This window comes from Dioscorea cayenensis, chromosome 16, assembly GCF_009730915.1.
Source record: "Dioscorea cayenensis subsp. rotundata cultivar TDr96_F1 chromosome 16, TDr96_F1_v2_PseudoChromosome.rev07_lg8_w22 25.fasta, whole genome shotgun sequence".
Classification (NCBI taxonomy): domain Eukaryota; kingdom Viridiplantae; phylum Streptophyta; class Magnoliopsida; order Dioscoreales; family Dioscoreaceae; genus Dioscorea; species Dioscorea cayenensis.
Window position 1 is genome coordinate 1,226,670 of NC_052486.1, and position 20,914 is coordinate 1,247,583.

Consider the following 20,914-nt stretch of genomic DNA (forward strand, 5'->3'; position numbering starts at 1 on the left):
TGCTACAGTACCACATGTCGGCTGCTACAGTTTTTCTAGATGATACTACAGTAACACCGTCTGCTACAGTGATATTGCTGCAGTAGGCATCCATTAAAAAAATATTTGTTTATAACAACCCCAAAGTTGTGCATTTGTAATTTTTTTTAAATAAAAAAAATGGCATCCTCGCGTAACAATTACAGGCTATTTGGTATGAGAAAAGTAACAATTTCCTATGAAAAGTTGGGATTGTGAAAAGCTTTCATATGTTTGGTTAAATTTTTTTTATAAAATAATGGTCAAATTGTAATTAATTTCACTTTGACCAGTGAAAAGGATTCACAGAGGGAAGGGGTGTGAAACAGATTACATATAGGAAGCGTGCCTCTTGGATCAAGTTCGGTGAGTCATATTTCTCATAATTGGAAAACATGAATTAAATATCTACTTTTGCAGGGTGTATAAGCAATTTTCTTAATTTATTTATATATAAACCATTGATTAATGTGAAAATTAAAACATAGTTAAAATTAAAATAATTGATATTCATTAATATTAATTAGGTTCATTAGTTCCACCATTTCATTGATGTTCATTAGTGTGAATGTTGTTTATTTAAGATGTGACAGTATTGTTTTTACAACATGTATTAATGTATGGTTTTATTTTACTTCATTACTATTGAAGGGTAAAATTGAGAATAAACATAACTTTGATGGAAAGGTTATTCATACCGAATAGAGGAATTTATTTTGCATGTATTTCAATTGCAATTTTCAAGGTTCATACCAAACACGTATTGTTACTTTGCAGGGAAAGTAAATGCAAGGAAATACTTTACAAGGAAAGTGTTTCCATATAAAGTACCAAACGGACACTTAGGGCCCGTTTGGTATGATGTAAAGTTGTTACTTTCCCTGCAAAGTAAGAGAGGTGAATCTATTTCAAGCGTTTGGTTCTTAAAAATAATATGATCTCCTTGTAATCACTTTCCACTTGACTAGAGAAAGTGATTCACAGGGGGGGTGGTGTGAAAGTGTTTACACCGTTGGATGGGAAAGTTTGGTAATTGTCAAATTACCAAACTACCCTTTATTACATAAAACTCTTTCTCGTTTGTTTTGTCTTTGAAAAAACCCTAACGCGATCATATTTCCAATTCGGTGGGAGAGTTGTCGCTTCTTACGAATCGGAGAAATCACGGTAATATTTTTTTCTCAAGTTTGTTAGATTATTTTTGTGTTAAATTTTTTTGTTAAATTTTTTTCTTTGTGTAAAATTCATATTTTTAAATGGATCAAAGATAAATAAATTTCATATTTGTTTGGATAAAAATTTTTTTATTGGAGAATTTTTTTGTTTTGATTAAATCAAATCTATGTTGAAATAATAATCCAACATGATAAGATAAGAACTTGAGACATATATATTTTTACTTGTCCTCGATTGTTTTTTAATTCCCACGAAAAAAATTGTTACGTATTTGTAGTGAATCAAAGTTTTTTAAAATATATGAGATATATAAATAAATATTAAGTAGAAGCATTCAAATCAAAATATTAATTCATTAGTTTAACAATATTATTTTTTGTCTCTTTTATCATGTTTTGCATAACTTATATTTTTTTATTTTTTTATGGGATTTTTATTGTAGATATAATGGTGCAAAACCTTTTTTTCTTATGTTCATAAATTCCATATTTTGCTAATTTTTTTGTTAACTTGGTAAAAATTTATGTAAATGAAAAAGGATGCCTTTTTGATATTTAAAAAGTTGATGAAATTCAATGTAATTCATCAACATTTTAGGGTTTTGCTTGCGAATTTCATACATTCTTTTGAAAATTGGTTTATTGAACTTCATATATCTTCTTTTTTTCCCTTTTTTTTTTAAAGATTTATGTTGTTGTAATAGAAAATCTTGAGTAATAGATATGATGTAGATAATAATATTATTAGAGTTGAATAAAAACTCAAATTTAGTAATTATAACATCTAAGGGCAAAAATGAGAATAAACCTAATTTTACATTGAAAACAAGTTCATACCAAACGTGGGAATTAAGTTTGCATGCAAAGTAATTACAATTTTGATTGGGATAACCAAACGTTGTAATGTTATTTTGCAGGTAAAGTAATTGCATGCAAAGTCTTTCCCTGCAAAGACTTTACATGCAATTACTTTCCCTGCAAAATGCCAAACGGGCCCTTAAGGTATTAACTCCCACATAAAAAATAAAGATTTCGATTCCCTTCTGATGTATTATTCAACTGTAAATAAAGATGAATGTGTGTACTTATTTGTTTATATTGTTAAAAAAAAATTAAACAAGTTTAGTATACTTGAAAGTAAAAATTTAAAAAGTAAAAAATAAATCTACTTCAAATTCTCATTAAATATTGGTATAATACTCGAAATGGTCTCTCTACTTTTTTTTTCTCTTTCCTTTTGGTTTATCTACTCATAAATGCTCCAAATTAGTCCCTCTACTCTTGAAATGGTCCCACTTAATCACTTTATACTTGAAAATAACCCAATTAGTCCCTGTATTTTCAAGAGTAGAGGGACTAATTGGGAAGAGACTAAGAGTAAATGGAATAAGTGGGTCCATTTTGAAGAGTAGATGGACTAGTTTGGAGCATTTCTGAGTAGAGGGACAAAAAAAAAGTAGAGGAACCAATTCGGGTATTGTACCATATATAGGGAGGTCTATCTTCTATATGATAAAGACAAAACAAGAGTAATTCTGTCATCAGCACATTTTAAACAAGTTTAACTCTTTTTTGATTTATTGAAGTTTCAAGAGTTTATGCTCAATTTTCCAAAAATTATCGCAACAACATTGATTTAAAAATTGATACATTCTCCTGCAATCAATAAAAGCTAAGCTAAGGATAACATACCAATCAATCATGAGCATATTTTAAACCTATCTCCAAGGTATCCATCTTTACATCTAAGTAAGAAAAAGGCCTCCACTTTACAATAATCTGCAATAATAATTGTGGTGTTATTATCAATTATAATATAACCTATCCCTCCCGTGCAATTTCAGGGATCTCTGAGACATATAAAAAGAGAAAATAGTTAGGGAAAATAGTATTCATGAAGGTTAAAAGATACTTCCCTATTTGGTTTCTAACAAATGTGATATATTCTTTAACATGATTGACAACCATCAATGCAATCCATTGAGAATTTAAGCAATTTCCTCTAAATAAAAAGCTGCACATTGCCTTCCAAATATGCCAAACAATTCTAGTAATTACAATTGTAATGAATTTAGAATCATGATGAGAATAATTATGACCTAGCCATTCCCCAGTTGAAAACCATCTTCCAATCCAATGTGACACCCTATTAATTCCTCCACCTTTCTCCAAATCTCCTTTTAACTTTGTGACAAATTTTAAAGATATACTCAATATTTTCTTTAAACAAGTCACATAAAACATAGTTGTACTCTTGATAGTGAAGATAATCAAAGGTTTTAATTCTACCATGTAATGTAAGCCACATAAAGAATTTGGCTCCATGAGCCACATCAAGATGCCACAATGAGTGCAAATGTCCAAAGGTAAAAAGTGGAGAATTTAGATTATTAACAAAAATTACTTTAAGAAAATTCACACCCCAAAAAGAATTATTTATGAGGTCATAGATAAACAAGTTTTTGGTCAATAAAATCATATTTAAAGCAGTTGGTTTGAGATAAGGAAGGATTTCAAAACACTAAGGATCATCAACGAGAGATGTACTACTTGGATTAAATCCTTTAATCCAAAGATGGGTTTAATCTCATCAATAGTTTGACAAACAACACTGTAAAACAGCGAACATTTGGGAGGAATCTTAAGGTTCCAAGGTTTAATTAAGTCATACTTAAGCTTTAAAACATCCATCCATATTACAAAATAGGAGTTAAGAAATCTGAAAGCATTTTTGGTTATGAAAGCTTTTTTGATTAGCTTAAGATTACGAATTTGAAGGCCTCCATCTAATCCATCAAGCATAGCTCTGTTCCAACTTATTAGATGAATGCCACTGTTGTTATCGTCCCTACTTTACAAGAAATTTGTAGCTAATTTGGAGATGGAATAAAGAACAAAGTCGGGGAGGGGATAGATAGATAAATAGTAGATAGGTAATGGCATCACGACACTAGTAATTAGAGTGGTTTTGTTACTAAGCCTCTTGTTAAATTAATTGGGAAAGTAAACTACTGATTTAGAATTGTTAGGGTTATGTCAATTTAATGTAGAATAAATGATTAGACAAGTTTTAACATTGATAGCTATAGAGGTTTTGAATAGCAAAATGAGATCATTTGCATATATATGTTAATTAAAATTGAGGGCAAGTCTGTCACGCCCCGACCCGCGGGCCCTGGGACGCGATAACCGCCGTGACAATCTGAGAAAGGATACCCCGCCACTCTACCCTCAGGTCACCACAAGGCTGACAAAATACATGGAATCAACTACTCTGAACAGAGTATTCACAAGCAGGAATATCCAAGGCTATGGAGTACAAATATATAGAGAGGAAGCTGAACACTCAGCAACAAAATAAAAGGAATTCAAAAGTTAAATAAGACATCACACAACCAAGATAACCTATAAGATGGAACATGCAACAACAATACTAATTTTCAAAACCTAATAGTAGTAGTGGATCCATGAATGTTATACAATGCAAACATGCCAATAGATACAAATATAAAAGATTGTGAAAACAAAAAAACAAAAAAAAAATGAACAACACGAGCCATGCCCAGCACTTCACCATGCCACACAGCCTCTAAAATCTGAAATCTAAAAAGAGAGGAAAAAGGGTGAGCAACCTAGATTACTCAATGAGTGGGTTAGCACAACTTTGAAAGAATATATCATAATAATTGATATAAATTACTAAAATAAGCTTTTACCAACAATACATACAGATTAGAACATAATAACATATAACAATAATCACATGTGCAATAAAACCAAAGATAGTATGAAAGAAACATTTTCTTCAAATAGGGTTTCAACAAACAATTTTCCGAAATACTCCCTCCGTTCCTTTTTATCTGTTATAAACCCATGTTTCTTTTTATCTGTCATTTTTAAACATCAAGAAGCATTTATTATTATTTTTTTCAAAATTACCCTAACACTCTATTCAATTCTCTTCTTCAAATTTAATATGAGAAAGAAATATGAAGATATAAATTAGGGGTAATTTTGGAAAGATAACTAATTTTTTTATTAAATTATGTGAAATAACCAACTTTCTTGGCATGTAAGATTCGGTTATTCACGACAGATAAAAAGAAACGGAGGGAGTACAAAACACGAGTTTTAAACAATAAAACAAGTTGAACATCAAGCCAAGTTTTTACAACATTACATATAGATCAGAACATTTTAGCATATAACAACATATTTAATTCGAGTTTCAAAATCCATAAAACACTATACTCGTCATCAAATCAAATTTGGGGGAGACTGTTCTCCTAAGAGTAACAGCTGGGCTTCGCCCCCTCACCACAAATTTAAGATGGCATCACAACGCAACCAGCAAGTAGTGGTCTAGAATTATCTCTAAACCTTGGTCGTGGCCACGGCTAGGTTCAAAGTCGTCAAAATACTCATGCCCTTAACGTTGACCCATCGGTTCACCGTATGGTAACCCTAGCTTCCCGATGAATATCCAATTAGGGCTCTACACTCCCACCTAAACTGAACCAAAAACTCAGCAGGTCTTCCACGCCACCTCAACAGGCTGGTCATAGAAACCGTCTACTGCAGTAGGATGTCACCAACTAAAACAATGCAATACATCCATACCTCATCAAAGAATCCATAACCATGACCACTTTCAAATATCCAAAATAAAATGCCATTCTCACATTTGCCAATGTTAAAAGCATGATATAATAACCAAAGCCTCATAAATCAATCCAAATTCAAATACAAGCACAATCAATAATATTTTCATTCGAACATCAAGAACTTCATAAATGCATCAGTAATATAGAAACTCATTCCCAAGCCGTTCAAAACATCGATTCGTTGTGATAAAACTAAGGAAAACTTTCAAATAAAGCAATATAGATTTATAAGTAATACTCTAATAGAATTATGCATCACAAAGCCCACTCACAACTTAGATGATTTAAAATTCCTGGATGCTCTAATCCCCATCGGCTCCCAGCCTCGAGACGAGCAGTCATTTCCTAGCCAAAGCGCACACACACAAGTAATAACCAGAATTAAAGAAAGCATACCAATCAAAAGAAACGAACCCCTAGGTTACACTAATGTGCAACCCTCAAACGATCCTAGGGTTAACTCAAAACTTGCTTCTTAGGTTACTAATGAATTCCTAAAGTCTCGAGTTTCACTCTAAGCCAAAGAACTCAAAAAAATAAACAAAGGTTTGCCGGAGCTACAGTACTGCTATAGTATTGATCTATAGTGATTACAGATTTCCTTGGAAATTCTGGTTCTATGTTTACAACAATTCTAAGAAAACAAGTATTACAACCTCCAATCAGGCTTCCAAGGCAATTTATCAAGAAAGGAGATCCAACTACAAGTTTTCAAGCCAACAAATACAATCCTAATCCATCATTTCCATCCAAGAAAAACAAGGAAAAGAACAACGCTTACAAGTGCTTACCTCTAATACCCAAGGAGAAAAGAATGGATGATGGATCTAGGAGCTAGCTTAGCAATAAGGAGGAAGATCATCCAAAGTTTACCATCTTCTCCCAAGGAAAGCCAAAAAAATGAGAGGAGAATGGGAAAAAAAATAATTTTAAAAACCTAGGGAGAAGAAAGAAAAGGATGAAGTTGTTAAGAAATTCTCGAGTTGCTACAGTACTAAAGAAAACCTACAGTGTTCGGCTGAAAAATCTACAATAACTGGCTATTTATAGCTACAGTAATAGACTAGTTATAATAAAGTCTACTGTTAGGACCCAAGGATCATTTGAAAATTCAAAACATAATTTAGTGTGGTAGTTAAGTTTTAGGAGACTAAAATAAACATATGAGAAGGAAGGGAGTCATCTTGACTCACTTATCTTGGAATAAAAATTCTCTAGAGGATTGGCTATTTATTAAGAAGAAAAAAAACCGATTGAGCCAAGACATGCCTTGATCCAAAAAAACCACTTAGTGAGAAATCCATTTGGCTAACATGAGCAAGAATAACATTCCAATTTGAAGTGTTAAATGTTTTTTTTAATATCAACCTTTATAAGCATCTTAAGGAGGCCTCCAAAAACCTAATTCATGCAATACACTACCTCTTGGACAATAATGATATTGTCTGTAGTGGTACGAACATAAATAAAACCACACTGCTTTACCAATATGATTTGGAATCTCCGTTTTCAATTTATTAACAAGAATCTTTATAATTGTCTTATAACAGACATTACATAAAAATTGGGATGAAAACTAATATTAATTTAGGTTTATCTTTTTTGGGGCCCAAAACTACGTAAGTGTGCCCCAGTAAGTGGGCATAAAGGAGAAAGCGAAAAATAAAAATAAAAATAAAAAATAATAATAATAATAGCTTTAAACAGCCTATCCCCCACTTCATTCCAAAACACTTTGTAAAGTCACATTAAAGCAATATGGAGCAGGCCTTCTACATTAATTTTTATTTCCAATTTTATATTTCTCCTCATTATCTTTTTTTAAATTTTTTTATTATAAAACTCTATTAATAATGCCCATTCTTCTTCAATGAGTTTAGCTAGAGAAAAAAGATATTAAGTTATTAACAATGCTTTTGTTTTGGGGGGTGGGAGGTTTAAACTTATTTAAAATTAATACCAAAGGAAATGAAGAGTGTCATTTCCTCTGGTATTAATCTTTTTGGAATTTTTTTAAAAAAACCCCTGATATCATTTGTAAAGTCAATTAAAATTATTGACTTATCTTAAAACCTTAGACCTTTTTAAGGTTCTCCCCCAAAATAAAATAAAATAATTGATTAATTAATTAAATTAATATGATTGGGAAATGACGAATTTGATAAATAAATAAATGATATGATAAGGAAAAGGCCTTTGAACCGTTATTAAGTTGTTCATGAACAGTTGCTCCAACTAGGCTAGAAATTTCAAGCTTTAGAATCAAGCTCAAACTTAGCTTTCTAAGTGCAAAATTAATTTTTAGCCCAATTTATTATTATTATTATTTTAATAAAATAGACAAATCATTAACTCAATGGTATAGAAAGGCAGTCGAACTCTCAATCTTCTATATGAGAGAAAAATGAAGTATTACTTTTATATTGTGAAGATGGTCCAAGTTTGAGTCAAGCTAGCTAGATTAAACAGAATTCACCTCAAATAATATCTAATAATATTTTATAATTTGTTATTATATTGACAACATGTATTTTTTTTTTCTAATTTTTAAAAATAAAAATCAATTTATAAATAAAGTTTTAGTTTCAAATTAAATCTTCTCACATTTAAATTGTCAAAAATAAATATATTCAATTTTAATTTTGAGTTAACTTCAGCCAAACTAGGCTTTCAAAATAAAAATAAAACTGAACTTGAACAAATTATATATATATACTTTCGAGATTGATCTACTCAATTCTAAGTCAAATTCAACTTAGGCTAGTCCAATTCAAAATTCTATACTTGCTTACTCTGGCAAAGATGACAAAGTACTTATGTACCTTTGTAAAAATTATCTTTGCTTAACCCTTACAGAGGATTCATATTTGCTTATATATCCTTCCAACAAAAAACTAACTAAAAATGTAAGGTGAAGAGAAGGGTGTTTGTGCCATTGCCGAAAAAAATTCGAACTTAAGTTCACTTAAGGTGATAGGACAAGGGGATTGAGATATTTACTCTTTAGTGCACATCTCACATAGCTTGTCCATTTATAAAAATATATATATAATTTTTTTGAGAATATATTAACAATTACATATTTTTATATTGGTATTTTTAAAAGAAGATAAACTTTTATTTATAAATAAATAAATTAGAATGATAATAATCAGTAGATTAACCTAATGAGAAAAGAAGATATAAATAAAATAAATTCATGTCAAGCTTTGATATGGTAGGCATCAATTGAACGATTTAGTTTGAAACTTATGATCTAAACCACTATATGTAACTTTTGATATGCCAATAAATATACTTCTTTTTACTTATTTTCTTCCTTTCATAATAATTTTTATAATAAATTTTTAATTATGAATTTAGAATGCTTATAAATTCATAAAATATCAAGAGAAGTTGATAACAAAATAACATGAAAAATAACGAGAAAATTATACATATTAATAAAATAAAAAAAATCATAATAGACCTCTACTCTCAAACAATAACAAGCTCTTATTTGGATAAAACCTTAATAATAATGTTCGACATAGATATTATTTCTAAATAATGATGCTATTAACAATGTACACTCTCAAGCTATTTAGTATATCAAGTAGATTACAATAATAAAAAAAAAGTTAAATATAGTTCAAGTTTATTGGTTCTAGCAATTATATTTATTGGAATTTTTTTTTTAATTGCCACTCCTTTAAAAAATAGTGAAATTATTTATCATCTCTAATTTTTCTAGAAATACCTTATAATTTTCTTTTACATTTATTTTACTTACCCCTCATCTAGCACACATTTTTTTTCTTATATTTTAGCTTTGATTGAAATATACACGTATCTATTTTGAAATATATGTTATAATGGACACATTTAAATTTAAATATATAACTAATTTTAATGTAGAGAAAAACATTATGAGGTTTCCCATAATAGATTTTAACGAGAAAATCATAACTTATTATAATTCTTATTTGTAAATAGAAAACTACTGATATTTCATCTTTGTTTGTGAGATCGTCAATTTTGTACCAAAGGTGTATTTCGAGTATACCGAATCAGTATAGCTATCCTTCCTCCAGCACAGCAACGCTGTGTCCCGAAACATTATATAATTCTTCTAGGGTACATCTTAACTGTTAAAAACAGCTTAGAATTTCTAGGGTCCTACACAAAAGAGGTGAGTGATCTTGAAAAACAGACTATGCAATCGAGATGAGGAATTTTAAGAAGCGGGGATACCACATCAGTTGGTATCTCCATCCAATTAAAATTTACAATATCACCATTTTACTTTTAAAATTTGCCCCATCTAATTAAAATTTACCACATCACTTAATATTCCTTTGTCAGGCAATATAATTTGATTGTTGAGGTGTTTCTTTGCATCAACAATAGATTTTGGAGATGGCACCTTCTTTATTTGCACTTGAAAATTCTGTAATTATGCAATTATGCAACTTGTAGAGCAGGTGGATTTTAGAAGTGTAGAAATAAGAAATGATCATGATCACATAAAAAAAAAAAAATTCTAGAACAACATTAAGTCAAAATTTGATTTCCCGAACAACTCCATTAACGGAATCACTATAAAAACAACACAATGGTTTCATTTCAAATAAACAACTACAACAGGAGATAATAGGCCATAAGATATGGAGAAAGTCTAGTGAAGAACACGTCGACAAGGAGCATTAGAGAGATGAAAGTTACCAGAGAGGTGGAGGAGGACTGCCAATGTGAATAACAAACCAAAAAAACCAATTTAGATTTGAAGTTCTAAGAGACCAAGGAATAACTTGTCGGTCGGCGAGGGGCGCCGGAGATGCGGATAACACAGCGATTTGAGGCACCTGTTGGGAGTAATTTGAGGATTTAAGGTTTCTTTTACCTCTAGATCATTTAATTGGATGAGGATGAGGTTTTTTTAAAAATAAAATAAAATAAAAAATTATTTGAATAAATTTTTTAAAATTTTAAAAGTAAAAAAGTGATGTGGTAAATTTTAATTGGATAAAGATACCAGATGACGTGGTACCCCCGTTTCATAGATTTCCATTTTTGTATTCGGATACCAGCGTGTAATTTTTTATTAATTCTCAAAAAATTACTTGGCGTCCTTCACCATTCACTTTTATTGTTTCTCTTTATGTTTTTTCTCTCTCTTCTTCTCAGTTGTTTTTTTCCCTTTGTCTCTCCATCTAATGGAATACGTCTATTGCACGGGGTAATAATCTTATTTGGGTACTAAACTATACATATATTTCATCAAAATGTAGTATCTAAAAAGAAACAAATTGAAATGTGGTATCTGTTTTGAAATATGGGTATAGTTTAGTATCCAAACAAGATCATTACCCCTCGATTGTACTTTTTTCTCTCTTTTAATACAATGTAGTTTATCCACTTCTGTAAAAAAATAAAAATAACCCGTAAATATTTTTCCTTATTTTCCATTGCTACCAAATATTACAATAAAAAATTATCAAATATTTTTTATTTAATCAAATAATGTGAGATTACCCAATTCAAATATCTGAAAATACTTTTTTTTTTTCTTAATTTTCTTTTAAAGCTTACTCACCCGTCCACAATGAAACACCACTTTTTTTAGACTTTCTTTTAATAAATATTTATGTATTTTTCTTGACATAGGTTTTTTAATATATAGATTTTCATACTGTGAATTATGTCAACAAAAAAACGGAAAACCAATAGCATTTCAAAAGCACTTAAGATCAAGTAGAACTTTTCAATACTTAAATCATAACTCGCTTATATAACTTGTAGATCAGATGTTTTGATATAACTTGATATCAAAACATGCATATAATATTGTGAAAATTGTATTACTTGTTTGCAAGTTCACTTATTTATTAATTAATATCATGAATTAATATAGAATAAGAATTCTATACATCATTGTTGTTGGTACATGATTGGATTGATCCAAGTCAACTTTATATTTATATTTATATTTATATTTATATTTATTATTTAAACATAGTGTCTTGTAACCAAGAATAATTAAATAATATTTATTCCCAATTTCTTAGCATTGAATTGGAAGGACAATATGAGGAATTGAGTACTTGTTAGCACTAATTGGTTTGATCAAGTACATGACTTGAAGATGTGATCTTGTCTTAGATTTAAAACAACTTATAAATCTTCAAACATTTATAACTTATTTCTAATGGTTTTCAATCTTTCATTTTTTTAATTATTTTATAAATATTTTTTTGAAAAGACCAAAATACCCCTGGTCAATGTTCACCTACACTTGGCAGCCATCCCCATGTGAAAATTGAAAGGTATAGTACTAATTTTAAATTTGAATTTAAAATAAATAATTTTAAAAAAATAAAAGATTTTATATTATTGGTATTGAGATTGAATTTCAAAATCTATGTAAAATGTGAAGGCATATGTCTTATTAAGCTTGTAATTATACTATATATTTATCCATAACTGAGGTTAAATGAGAGTGTTTGTTGTCGAGTTATTTAAAAAAAATAGTTTTAAATATAAAAATTTTGAATTTTTTTTTTATAAAATTAAAAATTTGAGGAATTTTTTTCCTAGCGTTTTATAATTTCATCTACTATTTTTTAATTTATTCCTTCTTTATTTTGTAGAAATGTATAACGTATTTATCACTTTTGAATATATATATATATATATGTATGATAGTATATATATTAGCAATTTATTACTTGTGAACAAGGCCAAAATTTTTTTTTTAGTAAAAAAATTTTTTTAATTAAATTTTATGTGCAGAAATGGAAATTTTTATAAATAATTGACTTACCACAATTGATTAGTGATGACGACTCAAATGGAAGTAACACATGTTCATCCAATATATATCTCTATATATATATATATATATATATATATATCAATGTTTTAATTATTTAAATGTCCACCACTTGCAATTTGCAAAGGGCCATCACTGACCCAGTCTAAACCCTTCAAACAACGAATTAAAAATATATATATATATATATATAAAATAGAAAGTAATATAAAATGTGCCATCCAATCTAGACTAGTTTTCATCAAAATCATTATCCAAAAAGAAAAAAAGAAAAACGAAAATTTACATGATATCCCTGTAAAACTTCATATTCATATATCCTTATAAAAATCACAATTAAATATACACCAACAAAACCGCACATATTAACACATATATATATATATATATATATATTTAACTACATGTTAAAAATCTTTTTGACAAATATGATTTTACTATTTCTCATAATTATGTTGAATTTTAATAATAGTATGTTTTAATTAAAATAAAAAAAATATGATAACTATACATTATCAAGTCACCATTTTAGTCCCTTTATTATAAAATACACTCATTAAGTTTTTTTATTTTTCTCGATTGAGAAATGTCGGTCTTTGCCCAAATGATTGTCATTGTCACCCTCCACTAACACTGATGTGACAACGTTTGGTATAAAAAACCAATAAATGGCTTAAAATATAAATAAAAGGCTTCCGTGTCGGTGTTAGTGGATGCCACAGTCTTGTGATTTAAAAATGACAATGAAACTTTTACTAATATTTTAAACCGTTCATTGGTTTTTTTTATATTAAACATGGCCATATCGGTGTTAGTATATGTCACATGAGCAAAAACGAATGACCAAATGAACGCGTTTTATTATAGAATGACTAAAAGGGTGATTTGAATATAATAGAGGGATTATTTTGAAGATTACTCCTAAAAAAATCAATAAAATTTAACCAAGAGAGTCCATACACAAATACTAGAGTTTTAAAGGACCTACATGAAATTGTTTTTAAAAAAAATCCAAAATAAAAAAAAGCAACATAGATGGATTCGGGTTAGTGTGGATATCGGAGCTCCATTAACAATGACAAACCCGAATCCGTTTAAAAGGTCTATAAAAGAAGCCCCATTCCCTCTTTTTGTCCACTTTACCATCCTCGAGAGAGAGAGAGAGAAAGAGAGATGGAGATGAAGTGGAGCAAGCTCCCGGCGCCGTCCTACTAGATTCCGGCGAAGGTCGTCTTCTAGGGCATCTCCGATCATCGCTATCGAAGACCTGAGGTGGTATTTCATCGATCCGTGATGGGTTTGTCATTGATTCCCTCGAAGACCTCAACCAGGATGCTTTGGACCTCCAGCTTCTTTCGCCACAAGATCGCCTCATCAATTCGTTTCAATTAGCTCTCGTGATTGCTGTAAATCAACCGATCTTGAGGTTTTAGATAGGTTAGAAGCTTTTGCAGATGGATTCTGGCCGCCTCGTCTTTGATCCGTCGCGCTGTGGTGGTGTTCTAGTGTTAGCAGCTAGAGGGGATCCGGTTCTTCGAGGTTGATTCGTATTTTTTTCGTTTTTTGGTATGTTTTTTCGATTTTGGATGATTGAGTATGTCGTTGATTTGTGCTCTTTGTGAATTGAATGGATTGGATGGCGATCAGATGGTGGGAAGAAACGAACTCGATCGTTTTTCATGTCTTCTGAGGAGGTGGAGGAGGAGTGCTATTATGATGAGCTTTTGCCGGAGAAGAAGCACCGCCTCACTCCTGAGCAGGTGATTCCTTGATTTTTCAGTGGAAAATTTGAGGATTATAGTTTTTAATAAATTGAGGATTATAGTTGATAATTTAATTTCTTGGATTTTGTTTTTTGGAGAATATATATTTTTTATTTTGTGATTGAAAATTTGGGTGTTGACTTTGTGTATAATATAAAGAGTTCCTGCTCAAGAGTTGGATCCAAGGAGGGCATGGTGAATTCCCAGTGTTATTTTTGTGGAGTCCAAGAGTTGACTTTTGCTTCTGTCTGAAATTATGTCCCCCTTATTTATGTCTAAACCTTGTTTCGTACCGCTGTTAACTTGTGACCTCATGATCTTTTAATACTCATGACTTTTTGGTGAGTGGTCATATTGTTTGTGGTCATTTTAGTTAATGGATTCAAAAAGTATATAACCCATATTGGGAAACTGGGTGAAGTTGGTAAGGCTGGCATCACTCCTCAACTCTTTGCTTAATTTAAATGGTCATATATCTATGAGTATGAGTTTGAGTGTTTTGAAGGCCTTTTTTTGTTGGTTGTAAATTCTTGTGATGTTTGAATGTTAAATAATTGCTTATTATGTTTGTTCTCTGATTTATTTGGTAGCTTGATTTTTTTCTGGGTGGAGGTTGAGAGATAATAGAGGAAAGGAATCGAAAGGAAAAGAGTGGGAATTAGTTAAAGAGGAAGAAGAAAAAAATTTTATACTGTTTTTGTTTTTCATCTGCCTGATGCATCTTCTTTTTTTTTCTTTTTGTTCTTCGTTTAACTGAAATCTCTTGTTTTTGTACTTTTCGTCTATTTTCCTCCGTCTAAAGATGCCTTTGATGATGTTCTAATTGGCTCAAAATTGTCATTCATGTTTTGCCACCACTTTTTATTCCATTTCATTGTGAAATTATTCCTTGATTCTAGAAATATGAGATGATTATTTCTAACCACTAATATAGCTATATTAAATGCCTCATATGTCACATCCTAAGTTGTATTAAATTCCTTTTAGTGATGTGTCATGGCTTTTATCGCACAAGATGGGATCTCAGTTCCTGTCCCCCAGTGAAGACTCTTCAACTCCTTTTTTGCTTAGTGATAAAACTGAATGGGCATGGGTTTTTCAACCACCAACTGAAAAATGATTTGATACCACTAGTTGCCATCTGAGTCAGTGAGTGGAAACTGTAGATCTGTATCTTCATTTCAAATTAGTGTCTTTCACAAAGTGGCAAGTCCACTTTATGGTATAGTTTTGTTCGTATATGAAATCGTTTGAAAGCACTAACCAAAGGCCATAAAAGTATCATATTTTAAGCCTTGGTATTGAGTAGAAAGAAGCCATTACCGAGTTTTTGTTGGGTGGTGCTTTGATGTAAGATTTGGAAGAAAAGTGAAAAGTAAGGAGAAAGAGACAGAGTAGGTAAAAGGGAGAATGAGTCAGACCAGGTAATAAAATAATAATATGACAATAAGAGAAAAAAGAATGTAGAAGGAAGAGGAAGACAAGTTAGAGGAGGGTGAGTGAGGTTTACTTGTATAGCTATTTAAAGCAAATGGCTACATTTAATTAATATAACCACTTTATTTTATCAAGTTATGATGGTGTACTTACCTCATATTTTAATATATTGTTATGTTTTAAGTGGTACCTATAGTACTAGAGATGAATGTTGTGGGGTTAGCCCCAAGCCTTTGTTGTTTTGTTTGAGTCACAGTGGTTATTCCTTTTATATCTCCTCTTATTATAATTTTGTCAAGCTTTTTTTAATATTTATTGAACAAGTTTTTAATGTACAACTATGATTAACTATGTCTATGATCTATTTAGGTTTAGTAATGTTCATGTACGTTGTAGTTTTAATTGTATCTGAAAATAAGTACATAGTTGCTAGCAGCATTATTGCTCGATGATAATTTAATTAAAGGGCATATAAAAAAACCTCGGCCTGAATTTATTAAATCTGTTTTAGTAATACATCATGCTTTAAGTGTTTGCTTATTCTGGTCATTTTATTTGAAATATATAATAGACATTGCCTTAGGCAAAAATTTTCCAAGTGTCTGACTTTGATGCATAATCTCGGGAACTACCATGAAAACACACTTTTGCTTTTCTAGTGGGAAAAAACAAGTGTTTAAGATGTTTGATCCAGTGGACAAGTGATTTGCCTATTTAACTTTTAGTAATATAATTCTGTCTTATGATAGTGTTTTTGTGTGTAATGAGCTTCTACTTAATCTTTGTATTATTGATGTGAATGTTTATTTTGTGAAAAAGGTGGACTTGTTGGAGAGGAGCTTTGAGGTAGAGAACAAGCTGGAGCCGGAACGGAAAAGTGAGTTAGCTAGGAAGCTAGGTGTACAGCCTAGACAGGTTGCTGTGTGGTTTCAGAACCGGCGTGCTCGCTGGAAGACCAAGCAGCTTGAGAATGACTTCGACCGCCTCAAGTCCTCTTATGATTCTCTCTTGGATGATCATCAATCTCTTCTCAAGGACAATGACCGCCTCCGCTCCCAGGTCAGTGGCCCATCTTGGCTGCAACTGCCATCTCAACAACCATCATGGTTTTAAAGTTATTTTTTATTATGTTAGAATTGTGTGTAGTAATTGATTAACTGTAGCATGAGTGAAGCTCCCCATGTCAACAAACCTTATTGACTGTAATCCTGGATCTCCCTCATCAACAGCTCGTGGCTGTTGTCTAATGTTCTTTTCGAAGTCCGTCACTCTTTTACATGGACATAGAGGTTTGAAAAAAAATCTCCCCGTCAAAGCAAGAGATCTGAAATAAAGTAAAGACCAGCTCTGTGCCAGTAGTAGGAGAAAGAGGTCTTTTGACTCTGACTCTTTCCTCTCTGAACCAAAGACACTTTTTTTTTTTTTATATTTGCATAGAAGAACTTGATTCCACTAGCTTTCTCACATGATAAAAGGCTTCATCACTTACATACAGGATGAAAAGGTTCCATTCCCATGAATGAACATTCTGATAGTCATTAGTGGTAGGTAGCATAACTCAAAAGTGTAGTTCAACCTTTTTTTTGCAACCTTTCTTTTAGAGAAGCACATGTCAACTTTGGTTTTAGTCTGAGAATAAGGTTTAGGTGGAGATCCTATGCAAAAGTTGTGTGTGATTTAAAGTAGACGGTTTGTCTTATATTATGTCCACTATAGATTGCTCTTAATCCATCAATAAACAAGTGGTTAATAAAATTACATGGTGACAAAAAAGACTACATTCAAGCATATCACTGTAGATGCAAGGAGTAATTGAACTGAATTGCCTGTGAGCATATGTAAATCTATTCCTCTTGCATTTAATATTGGATCCAAACGTGCCTTTGTTTGTTATCTGATGCCCATAGTACACGGCAGGTGGTCCTTCTGACTGACAAGCTGCAGGCCATGGAATCCTCCATCCTGAGGCTGGAGGATCATGCGCCATCCAGCAGTGGTGACATTGCATTGCATGCTGAGCTGAAAGCCAATGACTGTCTTAGCCCTAAAAGCGCCGGCAGTGAAGTGCTAGGAGAGAAAGCCCGCCAGCAGCTCATCGACAGTAGTGTGGACTCCTACTTCCCCACCACCTACAAGGACCTCGGCTGCTCTGTGGGACGTGAGGAGGAAAACAGTTGCAACTTTCTCCAATGTGAACTAGAGCATCAGCAACCAGATGTAGGCCAGATTGGTTGGTGGGATTGGTCTTGAAAGGTAACATTCATCTCCATCTAAATCTGCATCTCCATTACTACGTCACCGCCTTTAGCTTTGCTATATTCCTCTACCTTGAAAACCATTACCTGTTGTGTGCTGTATAATATTATGTTTGAAATAAGTGGGTGGGTGATCAGCGAAAAGAAGAATCCATCCGTATGAATTGTTAATATGTCTTGTCCTTAGATAAGCACGGAACCTAACTCTTTTGTATTGATTTGATAAGAGTTTTCGGTCCTTTTATTTGGAATTGTGTGTGATTATGTAATCTCTGAAAATTTCCCAAAAAAAAATTCTTGGTTATTGCCAATCAGAACTACTAAGTTCTCTATGAATATTTAATATGCAACATAGCTTTAGGTAGTGGGCAACATTAGTGATGGTTTAGTGGTTCAATATCAAGCAAAGGATTTGTTCAGTATGTACTTTAGTTTCTTTCACATATATTAACTCTCTGGTGCGTTAGCACTCCAAATCGAATGAACGGTGTTGATATTGTCGATATAAACTATACCTTTATTTTATCATGAAAATGTTGTTGATGATGATTTTCGGTTTACTTTAGTTTATTGTTTCTAAAATTTGCATTTGCTTAGCCTTTTAGCCTTGAGTCAACATTTATTATCATTGTTCAAGCTCATCTATTTAATTATTGAACTAGCTACACTTCAGAATAGCTTAATTTGCCATTTTATAAGGCATCATAATTCATCAAAGTTAGTACAAACAGGATGATATCCATGCAATTTGTTGTTGATATTATTCTTATTAGAAGTAGGTGAAACATACTGATGCCAGTTTTATTAGAACCTTAGAAGCCACATAATAAATATATGTATATTTTTTTTGTTAGGCTTTATGGCACCATTTCCTTTCCTTCAACCCCACAATAAGCTTTGAGAGTCTTGAGTTTTTTACCCCATGGTTCCTCTGAGAAGAGGAAGTTAAGGTACCCTTCATAAGTGTAGGGCTTATATTGCAAAGGGTTGTCTTGGTTAACCAGCTCATCTGGGGCTTGTATGATCCATCCATACTTGAACTGCGAGGCTAACCCGATAGATCGCCTTGTATCATTGTTCGACATTTTCACTCTGTGCGGCGTCGGTGTTAGCCTTCCATTACTCCATGCCTACCATAAACAGAGTACAGTTATGCAATTTTCTTCCTTTTTGATCTTACTTGTTTGTCATTTTTTTTTTATATTCTTATCGTCTGATCTTTTACTGTTTTGACTGAAACCCTAGCCATTGTAAGCATATTTAAACAATGTTTTAAAGTATACATCAACAAAACTATTAGAAATTTTCTCAATGATTTTATATAAATTTAAGTATAATTTCGTTAAAAAGAAACGAAAAGAAAGGAAATAAATATCGAACCTCAAAGGATTCGCCGATGATAACGTTGAAGGAGCAAGGGGAAGCGTGGAACCAGTCACCAGACTTGGTTTGCAGCTCAAGGCCTTCGCCGTGGTGCTGGCAAATGATAGTGAGGAGATTCATGTCTTTATGGGTCGTCATCGCGACCATTGTCTCTTGATTCACCGGCGGCCCGTACTCCGCCATCCTCATTATGTGTGTCGTCGACTTCACTAACGATTCAAAGTGTTTCTCCGCCCCCAACCCTTCGACCACCATCTTCCTTACTATCAATTCGAGCTCTGTTAATCCCCGTGTTAATTTCCATGCCATCTCACTAACCCATTCACATCAAATCATCCGACACCGTAAAAAAAAACTATTATTAAAAAGTTTTTACAATCTCAATCACAAAGCGGAAATAGATAAAATAGTGAACAGTAATCATGACTTTCATCGACGAAAAATAATCAAACAATTAGCAAGTGAGTTATCATCTCTAAATATAAAATCGAACTTCACCCAAGAGAGCTTAAATCTTAAAGCATGATTGAGTATATTTTACACTATAAAATAAACAATTCAGATATATATATATATATATATATAAGATAAAAAATAAAAATAAATAATAATAATAATAATTACCAGAAAGAAAGATTAAGTTGAGGATTGATGATGAGCAAGAGAGAAGCAAAAGCTTGAATAGAGGAATAAGAGGAAGCATTGTGGACAACAAGGCTTTCAAAGTTACAAACCCAATTCAGGGCGCTTTGGGATATAACCTTGAAAAGGTTTATCAGATGAATTCAAGATCTTTAAATCTAATGGAACTTTAAAGAGTTCATCCAACACTGGACCAAAGAACTCATCCCTTAATTCCATTGAAACTCTATCAAACATTGCTTCAAAACAACCATGCTTTTCCAATGCATCCATCACCTTCTCCTTTGTTTTGTCCCATTCCTTTGTCCCTGTTTTGGACAATTCTACCCCTGTGAAATCTATTTTTGGTATTTCAACTCTGATCTCTGATCCCATTCTTTTTTCTTTTTGTTTTTGAGTTTGTAGTAGTGGTAGTAGTTACACAAATATTTATAGGCAAATGAAGGTTGAAAATGATAATGTTTAGAGGAAGGAAAGTAATAATTACTCCACTCTTTTTGAATGTTTTCAGTTTAGAATAATTTGTGAAATGTTTGTTCTATCCCTATAAAAAAATAAATAAATAAAGTGATTTGTGTGTTGACTTGTAGGAATTAAAAAGTAACTTGATTAAAAAAGAGGGATTGTTTGGTAATTTTGAGAATATATATATATTTATATACACAGAGATTAATTTGTAAAAATGAAAATATTCAAGAATTAATAAATAACTTAGAGTAGTAAAGAATTAAGTTACAGAAGCATGGAATGTATGAAGAGACTTGTA

The 20,914-nt window shown here is 31.6% G+C and overlaps 2 protein-coding genes and 1 long non-coding RNA gene across 3 annotated transcripts; 1 reads left to right on the top strand and 2 right to left on the bottom strand.

Moving 5' to 3' along the window:
- Positions 1-5,455: 5,455 nt before the first annotated feature.
- LOC120279638 lies at positions 5,456-6,782 on the bottom strand. Its single transcript, XR_005541973.1, has 3 exons — positions 6,649-6,782; positions 6,130-6,202; positions 5,456-5,788 (listed from the first exon to the last, which is right to left on the bottom strand). It is a non-coding gene; the product is annotated as an uncharacterized LOC120279638 (long non-coding RNA).
- Positions 6,783-13,802: 7,020 nt separating this feature from the next.
- LOC120279507 (homeobox-leucine zipper protein HAT5-like) lies at positions 13,803-18,437 on the top strand. Its single transcript, XM_039286439.1, has 4 exons — positions 13,803-14,207; positions 14,316-14,428; positions 16,688-16,927; positions 17,786-18,437. The coding sequence occupies exons 1-4, from the start codon at positions 14,123-14,125 to the stop codon at positions 18,116-18,118; spliced, it is 771 nt and encodes a 256-aa protein (XP_039142373.1). The 5' UTR covers positions 13,803-14,122; the 3' UTR covers positions 18,119-18,437.
- A 361-nt stretch (positions 18,438-18,798) lies between these two features.
- Positions 18,799-20,561, bottom strand: LOC120279138 (probable 2-oxoglutarate-dependent dioxygenase AOP1.2). The gene is made up of 3 exons (XM_039286004.1): positions 20,237-20,561; positions 19,504-19,819; positions 18,799-19,253 (listed from the first exon to the last, which is right to left on the bottom strand). The coding sequence occupies exons 1-3, from the start codon at positions 20,521-20,523 to the stop codon at positions 18,981-18,983; spliced, it is 876 nt and encodes a 291-aa protein (XP_039141938.1). The 5' UTR covers positions 20,524-20,561; the 3' UTR covers positions 18,799-18,980.
- Between the last annotated feature and the right edge of the window lie 353 nt (positions 20,562-20,914).